General features: G+C 48.8%; 1 protein-coding gene across 4 annotated transcripts in view; it reads left to right on the forward strand.

Moving 5' to 3' along the window:
- The first annotated feature begins 497 nt into the window (after positions 1–497).
- Positions 498–15,176, forward strand: part of LOC147996321 (uncharacterized) — a 31,702-nt gene continuing 17,023 nt past the window's right edge. For 2 of the 4 annotated variants that reach the window (XM_087641720.1, XM_087641723.1), the window contains exons 1-4: positions 498–767; positions 6,987–7,053; positions 10,679–10,699; positions 10,829–10,958. In XM_087641720.1, coding sequence (XP_087497846.1) covers positions 729–767; positions 6,987–7,053; positions 10,679–10,699; positions 10,829–10,958 — 257 coding nt within the window. In that variant the 5' untranslated portion in view covers positions 498–728. Of the gene's footprint in view, positions 768–6,986; positions 7,054–10,678; positions 10,723–10,828; positions 10,959–15,176 lie in introns of those variants that run through there. The other 2 variants (XR_015675976.1, XR_015675986.1) reach the window with 2 other exon arrangements.

Raw genomic sequence — 15,176 nt, forward strand, 5'->3', positions numbered from 1 at the left:
CATTAGGAAGGCTGAGGACCACTGCTTTAGATAGTCAATTGAAAAGAGGAACAGGACTGGGTCCAATATGGCGGTCATCCTTGTCGCTCCCCCCCCCCCCGCCCCCGTGGGAGTTGCTGATAATCAGTTACAGGACTTTTGGGAGGATGCCCAGGGTCCAGGTGCACCCATGACTCAGAGCCCAGCTCTCCGAACCGTGGAAGTCAGCCTCTGTCCTACTCCCTGCTCCCCCTTATCTGCCAGATCTATTCTGATGTAGGAATTGGGAATCGACGTTCCCCACCCTATAGGGAACTGTGTATTTCAGGAGCACAGCTGCTATTCTCCAGCTGCTGCCCAGGCCCTTCCTGGTGGTCTGCTGACAGCTATGTACAGCCAGGAACTGAGAGTCAGGTTGCCAATGCACGGAGGGATTGTGAGGAGGCTGGCCTGACAGCTCAGATGTGTGTGAATTAACTTCCCAGGATTCCCTCCTTCACGTTGGTCTGAGGTGTGGCAGAAGAATGTGGCTCGTGCTGCAGATGTTGAGTTCAAGCTAGACTGGCAAGGACTGCTGACCCCCACTCAGTGTCCCTAATGCATACATCCAGCATTCCGTGGGAGTACTGAATAGAGACCTCGGTTCCTCTGCACCGTGGCTCTGGTGCCACGCAGACGCCACTGAATATGGAAAAGCACCACAGGCCCTGTGCCAGGCTCTGCCGGCTCCGCCTGTCCTGGCTGGGCAGATGTTACAGCTGAGGCAGTTAAGCGACTTAGGAGCCAGGGTACGTAAGTTCTGGTCGTGATTTCGTTTTCCTGGTGGAGGGATGTGTTATGGAGTACCTGAAGAGAAAAACTCCCGAGAGACCTGAAAAAAAGTGAATGGAGTCTTTATTTAACATTGATTTGAATGTCCCAAGCAGTTAGCAGGAAACACAAGTGCAGTTACGGAGTATAGAGAAGCAAGTGTTGTTTACAGAAGTTGTTTAGCTGTTTGCAAAAGGGGGAAGAAAACAGTAAAAATGCATCACAGTTAACCTTTCACTTGGGGTCACTTTGTGTAGGGATTTGGGGCTGGTCTAGAGTCCAGTTTTGCCTAAGACAGTTTCAGCACTTACAGTCTTAGGAGTTCTCTCATGATGGCATACCTATAGTTCTGTATCCCTTGATGACAGCTGGTACCTCACACACCGAACAAACACTGGGCCACAGACCACAGCACACCCAGTCCATGCTGTGGCTTTGACACAGCTCCCCCTCTTTCTAACAGCTACGTCCAAAGAACCTAGGATGTGCTGCTTCAAGTGCTCTATGGGAAAAGCATCCTGGTAGCCAATTTATAGAGTCCTCCATACATGGAGTCAAGAGCACACAGAGGCTCTGAGAAGTTTGAAGTCAAGAAAATGGTTTAGTCGGTCTGTTTGCTAAGATTGCAGTTAGTAAGTACCCTGGACTCTGTGGTTTAAACAGGAAAAATGCAGGACTGAAGATGTGGTTCAGTGGTGGAGGGCTTTCTCGGCACTGGTGAGGTTCTGGTCTCCGTCTTCACACATGCTCACTGCAAACATAAACCTAGGTGTGGGAGCCTGACCTGTGGCCTCCGCTACTCAGGAAGCCCAAGCAGAAGGATGGCTTGAACTCAGGAATTTCAGGACAAACGGGCAACTTAGCCAAATTCAGACTCCAAAACAAAAGAGTAGAGTGTAATACTTCCCCGTAGCCAAGGGAGAGGGGCTGGCAGGGCCGGTTTCTCCACGGCTGGGAGGGAGGATCTACTGCTCCCAGTTTCTGGTGGTTGCTGGCGACTGGGGGTGTAGATGCGTTGCCAAGCTCTGCCCATCTTCACACGTGTGGAAGACTTTGTCTAAATTTCCCTTTTCATAAGACTTGAAAGTCCTAGTGCCTGTAGGAGCTACCTTCTTCCAGCATGAACTCAACCTACTGCATCAGTAGTGACCCACTTCCAAACCGGGTCATACTGGAAGGTCTTGAACATGTACATTTTAAGGTGCTGCAACATGCAGCGTTAGCATGCTGGGTTTCTTTTTGTTTGTTTGGGTTTTGGTTTTGGTTTTGGTAGGAGTGTAAACGTTTGATGATATAGAGGAACCAGAAAAGAAATTCCAAGGGGTGGAGAGAGATGGCTCAGTTGGTAAAGTGTTTGCTGGGAAAACACAAGGATCATGTTTGACTCCACCATCCACTTAAAGACAGACAGACAGACAGACAGACAGACAGACAGACAGACAGACAGCTTAACACCTGCAATCCCGCCCCTTGGGATGTGGAGCTGAGAAAGTCCCTGGGGTTTGGGGAGAGAGTCTAATGGAATTGGTAAGCTCCAGGCTTAGTGACGAACACTATTTTAGAAACAAAGGTGGAGAATGATTAAGAAAGATACTTAATGTTGACTCCTGGCCTCCATGAGACTAAGTACACATACACGCACGTACACATGCATGCACCACACCACACACATCACATTTCAAGCCTAGAGCCCTACTTTTGAGTCTTCCTAAAGTCAGGCTTCACCGGAGAATCTACTATTACCTAGAAATGTCCATCTAGTTGTCTTCAGCCTCTGACTGGCAGGTGGGGGTCAGCTCAAATGGCTGAGGAGGACTCAGGCTCAGATGGCTGAGGAGGACTCAGGCTCAGATGGCTGACGAGGAGAAGGCATGAAATACGACATCCAAGCCCCTGCCCAGAGGCAAGAGGAAGAAAAGGATGCTGTAGCACTTCCACACAGGCCAGACCTTAGAAGACACCACATCCTAGAGCGTGCCTTCCAGACCTCGCAGAACAAATGCCATTTCTCAACTCACACTACACAGCCCCAGGCCCTCCAGCTCAGTACGCAGTGTGCTGGGGAACTGCCCCTCTGGGCAGATGGGAATTTGTCTTGAGTCTGAGGCATAAATTTGATGTCAAGTTCTGGGGCAAATGAGACATATCACAGTTACAGAATGTGAATGAGTCTAGGTCAGCATCCACCAACACAAACACTTCCTCCTGCCTCACATACTCTGCAGAAGTGACTCAGGTTTTCCTGAGAAAGAATATTCCTGTTGGAGCACTCCTTTCTGATTACCTCAAGGAACCCAGAGAATAGAAGGGTTTTTATTAAAACTCTATACCCAGCTGGTTCTCAACAAATCACCAATTCTGACATGAGCGTCTTATTAACCAGAGGCTCACTCAAATGTCACACTAGGGGGCTGCCTGGACATCTTATTGACACAAAGAGTCACATTGAAGGAGACCAGACGGGTGACATTTAGATGAGAATCAGCCAAGCCAGACAAGAGAGGGGGACCTTGGGTCTAGAAGAAGGTCCAAGAGAGTCTGTTAAATTTAAAATTGTAAAGAGTGAATTCATTAGCCCAGGATAGAAGGCAGGCTGATGGTGTGATAAATAAAATTAAGAGTTTAAATAGCGAATGACAGAATGAGCCTTACCAAGTCAGGGATAGCATATTCAAGGGCTCCTTGGGGAATTGCCTTAAAACCTCCTAGGTGTCTATCAACAGAAGAAAAAGTGCTAGGAATGTACCACAGAGGACTAGAAAGCTGTAAAGACAACGCAACCCAGGCGTTTGCAGCAAAATGGGTGCAACCGTAGGATGCTGTGGTCAGTAAAATACAACAGACATCAAAAAGGAGGACCTGTTTCATATTTTTTTCACACATGAAAGCCAAAGACGTCTACTAAATGTAGACCAGGAGTCACTAGAGATGAGGAAGGGTACAGGATAGTGAGACTTAAGGCTTTTTTCCTAGTTAGACATTATTTTCTTTCTCTCTCTTCTCCCTCTCTCTCCTGCTCTTCCTCTCTCTCTATACCTGTGCGCGCGCACACGCGTGTGTGTGTGTATGTGTGTGTGTGTATGTGTGTCTGTGTACCTCTCTGTGTGTGTCTGTGTCTGTGTGTCTTTACATTTCTGTGTGTGTATATTGTGTGTGTGTGTCGTGTGTGTGTGTGTGAGCATGCATGCATGCATGTGTATGTGTGTACCTCTCTGTGTGTGTCTGTGTCTGTGTGTCTTTACGTTTCTGTGTGTGTGTATCATGTGTGTGTGTCATGTGTGTGTGTTAGAGCATGTGTGTTTTCAGTACTAGATTGAACTCAGAATCTTGGACATACTAAGCAAGCACTCTGCTGCTGAGCTAGAGCCCAAGCCCAAATATGTATTTATATAGATACATATAAATCATATGAACACATACTTGGGTCTTTTTTTCTGAGACAGGGTCTCAGGTAGGGAGACAGGTCTCAAACTTACTAGGTAGCCTCCTGAGTCTCCTCAGCCAGGGGGCCAAGTGCCTGCCCAGAACTTGACATCAAGAAGCTATGGCTTCTTTCACTGCAATTAAATTTCTCAGGCTGGCCACAGTGCCTGTCACATGGCTAGCACACAATCATAAGGTGGCTTATTATTGACCTTAGTACTAGCTAATCTTTATCAAAACCCTGGAGCAGGCCACTCCCTCGAGGCGCCTCTGTGGCTCACAGCCCAACCCCTTACAAAGTCACGGGCCCCACAGCTGAAGGCCTGGTGTCACAGGAGTCTGATCCATGAGCTTGTTTGAATGGCTTGCCTTTGCTCACTGATGTCTTACTCACGGTCCCTCAGCCTGCTGTATGGTGAATGAACATGAATCAGATAGGAGCCAAAGTTCCCCGGGGTGGCTTCCTTTTCCCCCTAAAGTGAAAGCAGGGAGGGCATGGGGCACTGTCACCTCCTCAGCTGGACATCACTCCTGTGGGGCTCAGGAGGGGGAGTGTAACGGGGGTCAAACCACATGGTCTTACACTTGTTGAAGTCTACAAAGGTCACAGTGCCAGACTCCAGGGATGGGGCCCTCTTCCTAAGCAGCATGTGACCCTATGAATTATGAAAAGAAAAAAAATCATATTAGTCAGTTCACATTCCAGGAGGAAAGGTGGAGACTCTCCACTCCTTCCTCCCATCTCTGGATCTCAAGACCTAAACGGGTCCTTTTGGCCAAGCAAGATTTTCTTGGTGTGGCTGAACTTGGCTCCCCTTTGGGCTGGTCCTGAGAGCACTCAGCAAAACCAGATCTGCTCCTTGGATTGTGGTGGAGTCACGCCAAGGGCATGGCTTTGGTGGAGTTAGAAGTGGCCAGTGGCTTGGGAGCCTCATCAGCCTGAAGGACTCTGGCTCCCCAGGACCCTCAAAGCTTTTGACACCCTCTTTTCCAGGGCCTTCCATTCCCTTGCTCCCAGTTCTCCGATCTCTGCCCCACCCTGTGTTTCTGCCTCCCACCCAGGGCTTCCGGCAAGACAGAGGGTAGAGGGGGCATGCACCACCTGGAAAGTCTGAGGTCTTGGTTTGATGCTTGAGCTCCTCCTCTGCTCACTCTTTCTTTAGAGTTCCTGCCATCAATGGATGGTGGAAAGAGTCCCTGGGCAGAAACAACCACAGAACACCATGTTTGAGGTGTTTCCTTGCTTTCTCTCTGTAGAAGAAGGCTCAAGGTGGCGGGGCCCAATGTTCTAATTGCACAGAGAAGAAAGGCATGCCGAGGCAGAGAGATGTGGTATAGTATGTCCCATGGTTAGCTCTTGATGTGTTCTGGGTCAACCCTTTAAGGGCCTGTTGAACTGCTGGACTCCTTTCAGTCTTAAAGCACGTGCGTGAGTAATCTCCTTCCCCTAGCCACATGCCCACTAGCAAGGCAAGAACTGTCTCTCCCATCCTCATCACACCCTTATGCCAGAGCAGTGCCTGACACACAAGAGGACAAAGGTAAAGGCCGGCTGTTGGTCGACTGATGAGCTCCACTGAGTGCCGGTTCTATGATTTTGCCAAACCTGAGGCAGTAGTCAAATCTCCGAACTCTTTCTGAAAATGGACCAAGTGGTGACAGAGTAGACAAACAAGGAGGGCGGCTGTGACTCATCTCTCCTGCCTTTGGCACACAGAGAGGTTATGTCATCTGCCTCCAGGCCGGAAGAACTGCTGAGTTACTCACTCGATGTAGAGCCCGGGAGGGCTTCAAGTTCTCCTTGACCATCCATGAGGCCCTGTTGAGAAATCTCACTGTGGCCGAGCCAGGGGGGTGAACACCGTGCCAAGTGGGCTACACATGTCCTCTGTGGGTTTGTGCAAAGAGCCCAAGGCGTGCATACCAGTGAACATAAGATGACCATGCCCTCGGGTTAGTTTGATTTGGAGGTGTGGTCTCCAGTGTAGGTGACCTGATTCTGTGCAGTGTAGACCGGTGCTAGCCTTCATTCGCAATACAAATTGAATGTACATATATATTTAACCAAAGTCTCCCTGAGAATTCAAAATGGCTTTGCTGTCTCACTTCTTTTTCTGGCTTCTTCCCCGTCCTCCTCCTTTCTTCCTGTTCTGATCATGCTGCAGATAGACCCAGGGATTTAAAAGTCTAGCTTACTCATTGTAAAACGGCCCAGACGCAGATACAGAAGACGGTCGAGCTTCAGAAATTAGACCTCTAAGGAATGAGGTCAAAGGTTCTGTCAGCCAAGGGACCACATAGCTTTCTGGTTCCATGGACACCAGTTGCCCCTCTAACCAACCTCCTTTTTAATAACCCACTTTCCCAGGCCTGCACCCTCAGTGACACAGGCCAGCGTTTAGCATCTAAATGCCCGGGCCTTCCCCTGGCAGCACACAGGGCTCTAACACGTGGAGCTCCTTGAAGCTTAGGATGCTTCCCAGTTCCCCCGAGGCACTTTTGCTGTGATTTGTATCCCTCAGAGATTCCTCATTGAGTGCCTCCCTCCCTCCCAGGGAGGGTAGGAAGTGAGAGAGGAAGGAGGGGGGAGGAGAAGGCGAGGCCCATGGAGGGCCAAGGAGTGAGCAGCTTTTGAAAGAAACCAACTGGATTTGTTTTATTTAACAACGTAACAGAGACTCCCAATGCTCTCAGCATCTCTACCTGGGGCTTCTGGGCTTTTGCCTCACAGTAACCAAGCTGGTCTGAAAATGTCCCTATTCCTGTTCCCACAGGTGTGGGTCATACTGGGACCTCTTTCAGGAAGGCCCCCATGGAGGGCTTTCAGGAGGCTGCAGAAGGGTAAGTGCCACAGTGCTGAGGGAGTAGTAGAGACTGATTTTTGGAGCCCTCCCTCCCTTTCTTCCTTTCTCCCTCCCACAATTCCGTCTTTCCTTCCTTCTAAGGAGTTTGTGTAGCCCAGGCTGTCCTTGAAGCTGCCGTGTAACTATGAATGACCTGGAACTTCTGGCCTCCCTACCCCACACCCTGAGTCCGGGATTATGGGACGCATCACCACACCTGGTTGATCTGGTGCCCGGACTCGGTACATGCTGGGCCAGCACTCTACCACCAGAGCCTCATCCCCAGCCTTTTGGCACCAGTCCTGAGCAGAAGGAGTTCTCCTGCCAGGAAGCTGGCTAGAGTCTGTGTTTCCTGGTCAGGTACGGTTTCAGGAATTGCACAGACTTCAGGGCCTTTCCATGAGGGAGCCTCAGGGGAGTCTGCTCCTGGCTGCTGAGGGCATGGGGAGGCCTGAGGATATGGGGCCAGTAGAAGCTACACATTTGCAACTCTGGCCACCTGGTCATGAACCTGCTGGCCAGGGACAGAGGAGACATTCAAATGAAACAAACAAGCCAGGCTGACTGAAGGGGGAGGACCAGAGAGCTGCAGGCGCTACAACCTCCACCACTCTCACCTGGGCCACAGAGCCTGAAAGGCCAGTTTGGTGAATGGGTGGAGAAGAAAGAGATTGCAGCTGAGGGAAGGTTGAAGCCAACAGGAAGATAATTGCTGAAGCACCCTGCACATGGCGGTGTCCAGATGGGCCTTCTACTTGTCTGTGCCAGGCTGAACTCACAGTTTCAGCTTTACGGGGGCCTTTGTGCAGAGTTGCTGAGGGGTCCTGCGGCTGTCAGGCTCACGGAGAGCATGCCAGGGGCTGTATCTAGCATGAGTGACAGCCTCTGTCCTGAGGGTAAGGGGGAAACCACAAGGCCTTCTCTGAGACTAGATTAGGTGAAGATATGTCCTCTATCCTCCCAGCAAGACCGGGCATCTGTCCAGGGACCTGCTTTCGATTCTGGACAGCATTGCCCATGGGTGTTTCCTGGGACTGGAGACCCCGACCTGGTCAGAAAGGCACCTCTCTGACACACAGAGCTCTGTTTCTCAGTAGTCCCGATCAGTCACCTCAGATGTGTCAATTCTCAGTACACCCCAGGGTATGAATTCTGCACCCTTCCATGAAGGAATGCAAGGAGTTCACTCTGGGATCTGGAACTCAGCCAATCTCCCCTCTGATGGCCACAGACACTGCACCCCCACACCCATTCAAATCTGAACTCAGCCCCTAGAACTCCCTGTGCACCCACCTCCGTGGCCTCAGGGACTACAGCATCACCTCCCACTCCCCAGCTCAGCCCAGTTCTTTCTGCTCAGCAGGACTTCAGAGCATCCCCAAGTGTGCTAACTTGAGGTCACTCCTCTGCTCCCATTCAGTGAGTTCTTGCCCCAGGATACAGCCCACACGTGATTCTTCTGACCCTCGAATTCCTTCTTACCCCTACAATCCCCTCCATGTGCAGCTTCACCTCCCTTCTCTCTACCCTGTGTCTTGGCTTCCCAGTCCAGAAGCATCTGTGCTGCTCAGGTAGCACCTGCTACCCTCCTAATAGGCTCGGCCCTCACACAGCAGGCCCTGTGTGCAGGTGACCTGACCTCCTTTATACCCAAATGAGCACTGTCCTCTCTCTCTCTCTCTCTCTCTCTCTCTCTCTCTCTCTCTCTCTCTCTCTCTCTCTCTCTTCTGAGACAACATCTCTGTGTAGCCTGGAAATCACTCTGTAGACTAGACTGGCCTCGAACTCACAGAGTCCCACCTGCCTCTGCCTCTTGTGGCACCAAGCCTGGCTGGTTTTCGTCTCTTACCCCTCCTTGCACTATGTTTTGTGGTCTTGTCCCTCACCTGCTGTACCGGGGTCCCTGCAAAGCTCCTTTAGTCTGCAGGCTCACATTTGGCTTGCCTATGCTCAGTGCAAGAGAACGGAGAGGTGGGATGAGAGGAAGGATCTGGATTAGATGCAGGACTTAGGTGAGAGCATTTCTGCAGGTCAGAGGCAGACCTGGGATAATGCCAGAGACAAGCCATTCTCGCTCCCGCCTCAGTTGGGCCAGCTTCTGAGAGAGTCCCTCAACACCACTTCTTAGCCATATTGTCCTGCACTAGTCCCTGCTGACCCAGTTGTTGCTTCCGATTTGTTCCTCCCAGGTCAAGTACACTCCCTGTCACTGCTGCATTGACTTTGTATGTTGCATGGCATAACACGTCCTGGAGGGGCTCTCAGTCTAGGAGGGCAGACAGGCTATGGAATGGTAACTCGAATCACAGTTGTTTATAAACTATTGCATGGCCCGAGGAGATAATGCTCTTAAAATAAGGGCTAACCAATTAAAACACAGACCAAAGAACCTAACAGCCAAAGGATGGCTCTTGTTCTGCAAGCCCTTTGCCTGTTCTACATCCCAGCTATGCAGCTGCTTCAGCCACCACTGACCCCAGGCTACCTGGTAGTGCTTGGTGACAATGATAGGGATCTGCTTAATGAGGACCTCCCTTGCCGTCTGTCCTCGGAGAAAAGTGTAGTTATGCACATGGTGGCCCTGTGTGTCACAGTGTGGTCTTTAAGAAACATAGATGTCTAGTTGTAGGAGGATGGGTGGGAAACAATGGGATAGTCAGTCAGACTAAGCGTCAGTGGGAGTGGCAAGTGGATGCACACACGGCAAACAGGAAGATCTTAGATACGTGTAAAACGAAGGGGCGGGGTAGGATTTTGTGGCACCACTTATGGAAATCTGCTAGGATTCATTTTTATACCCTGACTCCTACACTCTCTACGTTGGCCTTGAAATTGTGATCCTCCTGCCTCTGCCTCTGAAGTGCTAGAATTGTAGGAATGTGCCACTACACCTGACTCATCTCCACGAATGCAAAAACACCCCAAACTGCACTGCATTTACTTTCGAGGCTATTGCCTGTCCGGAGACAGAGAAATGCATGTTCATTGGCACCCGTAACGCACGCATAGCGAAGAACAGGCATCAAATACATCACCATTGGTGCCTGCCGGGGGGGGGGGGGGGGGAATGGGAGTGGAGATTAGAGGTAAGGGGTAAAAATGCAGTAGTACTCACTTGAAAGGGCTTTGCACAGCCTGGTCGTAATTGTACACTGCAGCCAGCTTTACCCTCTGCTGTCCTGGTGTCACCCAAAACAAGGCCATACAATGCAACCAGTCACCCCGAGACACCAGGGCAATGGCAGTTTTACTCTCTCTTGTTGAGAGGTCTTAGGAATGACTTCACTCAATTCCCCACACGAGGGTTTGCAGTCTTGAAGCTTAGAGGGGGTAGGAAAACTGCTGCAGCCAGACAACCTCAAGCCAGGGAGAAGAGGAGGTTTGTTCTAGCCTTCTGCTGCTCCTTCCTATCCCAGGCTCTGCCAAAGCGCCATCTTCCAAACTCTCAAGACAGAGTTCCCTCTTGTTTGCTTTGAAGGGCTTGGCTGTGTTTGTCTGAGCCCATGGGCACCCAGTCTGAAGCAGTGCCTTGTGCCTGTGTGCTGTCCAAGGGGCAGGTCTCCTAGTGGGCGGGAGGCTCTGTCCTGCTCTAGAAGTGTTATTGAATGTTTTTCTCTTTCCAGGACAACGGCCTCAAAACTCAGGTGAGCTCACCCTCCCTGGACAGGTGAGAGCAGGACCGGGCTTCAGTGGGAGGGATCTTGGTTGGAGGATATGATGTCACCGTGGCACTGAGGCAGAAGAAGGGATTGAAGGGATCATCTTTCCCACAGTCTGTTCAGGATTCACTGCCTCCCACTGCAGCAGATTCAGAACCCTTGCCCTGTGTGGGAACACCATGCTGATGTCAACAGTTTGCTGGGACCACAGGTCCATAAAGCTGCTGACAGGAGGATTGCACAGGTATCAGTGTGGGCCCCGGCCAAAGTTTATGACTGTCCTTTCCTAGCAGAAGGTGGAACAATAAGTCCTCAGAGAAGCAGGTTTCCAATGATTTCTCTTCCTAGTAACCCCTCCCCCCAGGTCCTTCATGAATCATTTGGTATTGTGTTGTTATTATTAAATCACTGTAATTGTATATATCAAAATAATATGTTTTCAGAATCTATATAAATGCCCATTGAATCAGCACAGAGCATCCCCTTCCTACCTGTCCTTTTCACATGATTAGTTATACTCCAAAGAGTAGTCATGCTTCTAATACCACAGACAGGCACAGTTTGTGTGTGTGTGTGTGTGTGTGTGTGTGTGTGTGTGTGTGTGTGTATGCATGTGTGCTGCAGGTTCTTGTGTACATGCACATGAAGGTCATCCAAAGTCTACATTATCCTCTATCTCACCCATCTTATTTTGGGGGACAGGATCTCTCACTGAATCTAGAGCTTATCATCTGGCTACACTAGTAAACTTCAGGGATCTACCTGTCTTTCTCCTTCCAGAACTGAGATCATACACCTGTGTCACCTCATTTGGCTTTTTACATGGGTGCTGGGGATTTGAACTCTGGTCCTCATGCTTGTATAGCAAGCACTATACCCACTGAGCCATCTTCCCAGCCACCTCTTATACCAGTTTTAACTTTATCAACATCAGGGGCAGAGAAGTCAGCTTCCTAGAAAATTTGCACTGGCTGACTGTGCTCCAGGCTGCTGTACTTGGGAATGGCAGCTAGCACAGGCTTGAGTGTGCGTCCTTTCTAAGACCTTTACTGACAAGGGTGAGCCAGATGTGTCAGTAGTTCTATTTGTGGCTAGGCTGGGATGCAATTGTCTGGAAGAAATCTCTGGAGAAGGTCGACTTAGCAACCGGCAGAATGAAAAGGAAACAAGTCAGCAGTCTTCTTCCCCCCACGGGCTGTTTGTCTTCATGTTAAATCTATAGCAAAGTAACATTCCCGGTTTGTTTTTTGAAAGAATGCCTCGTGGTCAAAGACACATATCATTCAAGATTAAAGCCCCTTTGAAATGAGCTCCCTTCTCCCTACTGTACTCTAAGTGGCAGAGATAAAGAACCAGGCAGCCATATTCCCAACCTGGGGACTGCCGGAGCTTAAAGTGATTAGAGACTGGCTTAGAAGCTCAGTCCTACCCTGAGTTGGCGGGAGTCCAGCTGATCAGCAGGGGACCCAGGGAACCCAGCTCACGCTGGACCACCTATGCCCAAGCACTAGCCAGTTGCTGAAGCAATTTGCCGGGTACCGTGGGCCATACTGGAGGAAGGAGTCTACAAGGATGGGGCAGATGAGACACAGGCTTGAGGCAGAGTCCCTCTCCCCAACTGAGGCCACTGGAGGAAAGTAAAGTCTCTATGATGTGGCCTCTGAACTTTAAAGATGGGTCACTAAAAACATGCATCCTGTGTGGGTAGCCACACACGAGAAGCAGTGGTTTGCTAGGCTCAGATTTGCTCTTAGACCTTGGAATTTCTTCTGGAAATTCTCTGGATGGAGATGCCAAGCCAAAGTCCTTTTATCTCAGGAGTGTTTCTCATTTGTGAAAAAGAGTAGCAGACACTATTTGACTCCCACAGGTTTTCTTCAGGGTGTCCTCACCAGGGCGTTGAACCCCAGTCAATCACAAAGCACTCAGTAAATGGTCAGAGGACAGACTTCCCCAAGAGCCATCAACTCTGCAGCGTTTGTGCTCCAGAATGTTTATTAATTGCTCCAAAGGTGGGCATGGCTTTTCTTATTTTATGCATGAGAAACTTAGATAGTAATCTCGTTACTGAACAGTGAAGTGGGGTTTGACCAGATGCACTTGGCTCCAGTGCCCATGTTCTTTTTTTTTTTTTAAATTTATTTAATACTTAATAATAACTCTCTGGTTTCCGGGCAAACTTCCCCCTCCCCCCTCCCCTTCCTTATGGGTGTTCCCCTCTCAACCCTCCCCCCATTGCCGCCCTCCCCCCAACAGTCTAGTTCACTGGGGGTTCAGTCTTAGCAGGACCCAGGGCTTCCCCTTCCACTGGTGCTCTTACTAGGATATTCATTGCTACCTATGAGGTCAGAGTCCAGGGTCAGTCCATGTATATAGTCTTTAGGTAGTGGCTTAGTCCCTGGAAGCTCTGGTTGCTTGGCATTGTTGTACATATGGGGTCTCGAGCCCCTTCAAGCTCTTCCAGTTCTTTCTCTGATTCCTTCAACGGGGGTCCTATTCTCAGTTCAGTGGTTTGCTGCTGGCATTTGCCTCTGTATTTGCTGTATTCTGGCTGTGTCTCTCAGGAGCGATCTACATCCGGCTCCTGTCGGTCTGCACTTCTTTGCTTCATCCATCTTGTCTAATTGGGTGGCTGTATATGTATGGGCCACATGTGGGGCAGGCTCTGAATGGGTGTTCCTTCAGTCTCTGTTTTAATCTTTGCTCTCTCTTCCCTGCCAAGGGTATTCTTGTTCCCCTTTTAGAGAAGGAGTGAAGCATTCACATTTTGATCATCCGTCTTGAGTTTCATTTGTTCTAGGCATCTAGGGTAATTCAAGCATTTGGGCTAATAGCCACTTATCAGTGAGTGGATACCATGTATGTCTTTCTGTGATTGGGTTAGCTCACTCAGGATGATATTTTCCAGTTCCAACCATTTGCCTACGAATTTCATAAAGCCATTGTTTTTGATAGCTGAGTAATATTCCATTGTGTAGATGTACCACATTTTCTGTATCCATTCCTCTGTTGAAGGGCATCTGGGTTCTTTCCAGCTTCTGGCTATTATAAATAAGGCTGCGATGAACATAGTGGAGCACGTGTCTTTTTTATATGTTGGGGCATCTTTTGGGTATATGCCCAAGAGAGGTATAGCTGGATCCTCAGGCAGTTCAATGTCCAATTTTCTGAGGAACCTCCAGACTGATTTCCAGAATGGTTGTACCAGTTTGCAATCCCACCAACAATGGAGGAGTGTTCCTCTTTCTCCTCATCCTCGCCAGCATCTGCTGTCACCTGAGTTTTTGATCTTAGCCATTCTCACTGGTGTGAGGTGAAATCTCAGGGTTGTTTTGATTTGCATTTCCCTTATGACTAAAGATGTTGAACATTTCTTTAGGTGTTTCTCAGCCATTCGGCATTCCTCAGCTGTGAATTCTTTGTTTAGCTCTGAACCCCATTTTTTAATAGGGTTATTTGTCTCCCTGCGGTCTAACTTCTTGAGTTCTTTGTATATTTTGGATATAAGGCCTCTATCTGTTGTAGGATTGGTAAAGATCTTTTCCCAATCTGTTGGTTGCCGATTTGTCCTAACCACAGTGTCCTTTGCCTTACAGAAGCTTTGCAGTTTTATGAGATCCCATTTGTCGATTCTTGATCTTAGAGCATAAGCCATTGGTGTTTTGTTCAGGAAATTTTTTCCAGTGCCCATGTGTTCCAGATGCTTCCCTAGTTTTTCTTCTATTAGTTTCAGTGTATCAGGTTTAATGTGGAGGTCCTTGATCCACTTGGACTTAAGCTTTGTACAGGGTGATAAGCATGGATCAATCTGCATTCTTCTACATGTTGACCTCCAGTTGAACCAGCACCATTTGCTGAAAATGCTATCTTTTTTCCATTGGATGGTTTCAGCACCTTTGTCAAAAATCAGGTGCCCATAGGTGTGTGGGTTCATTTCTGGGTCTTCAATTCTATTCCATTGGTCTATCTGTCTGTCTCTGTACCAATACCAGGCAGTTTTTATCACTATTGCTCTGTAATACTGCTTGAGTTCAGGGATAGTGATTCCCCCTGAAGTCCTTTTATTGTTGAGGATAGTTTTAGCTATCCTGGGTTTTTTGTTATTCCAGATGAATTTGCAAATTGTTCTGTCTAACTCTTTGAAGAATTGGATTGGTATTTTGATGGGGATTGCATTGAATCTGTAGATTGCTTTTGGTAAAATGGCCATTTTTACTATATTAATCCTGCCAATCCATGAGCATGGGAGATCTTTCCATCTTCTGAGGTCTTCTTCAATTTCTTTCTTCAGTGTCTTGAAGTTCTTATTGTACAGATCTTTTACTTGCTTGGTTAAAGTCACACCGAGGTACTTTATATTATTTGGGTCTATTATGAAGGGTGTCGTTTCCCTAATTTCTTTCTCGGCTTGTTTCTCTTTTGTGTAGAGGAAGGCTACTGATTTATTTGAGTTAATTTTATA

Source organism: Rattus norvegicus, chromosome 2 (assembly GCF_021556685.1).
Source record: "Rattus norvegicus strain SHRSP/BbbUtx chromosome 2, alternate assembly SHRSP_T2T, whole genome shotgun sequence".
In the NCBI taxonomy this organism is placed as follows: Eukaryota; Metazoa; Chordata; class Mammalia; order Rodentia; family Muridae; genus Rattus; species Rattus norvegicus.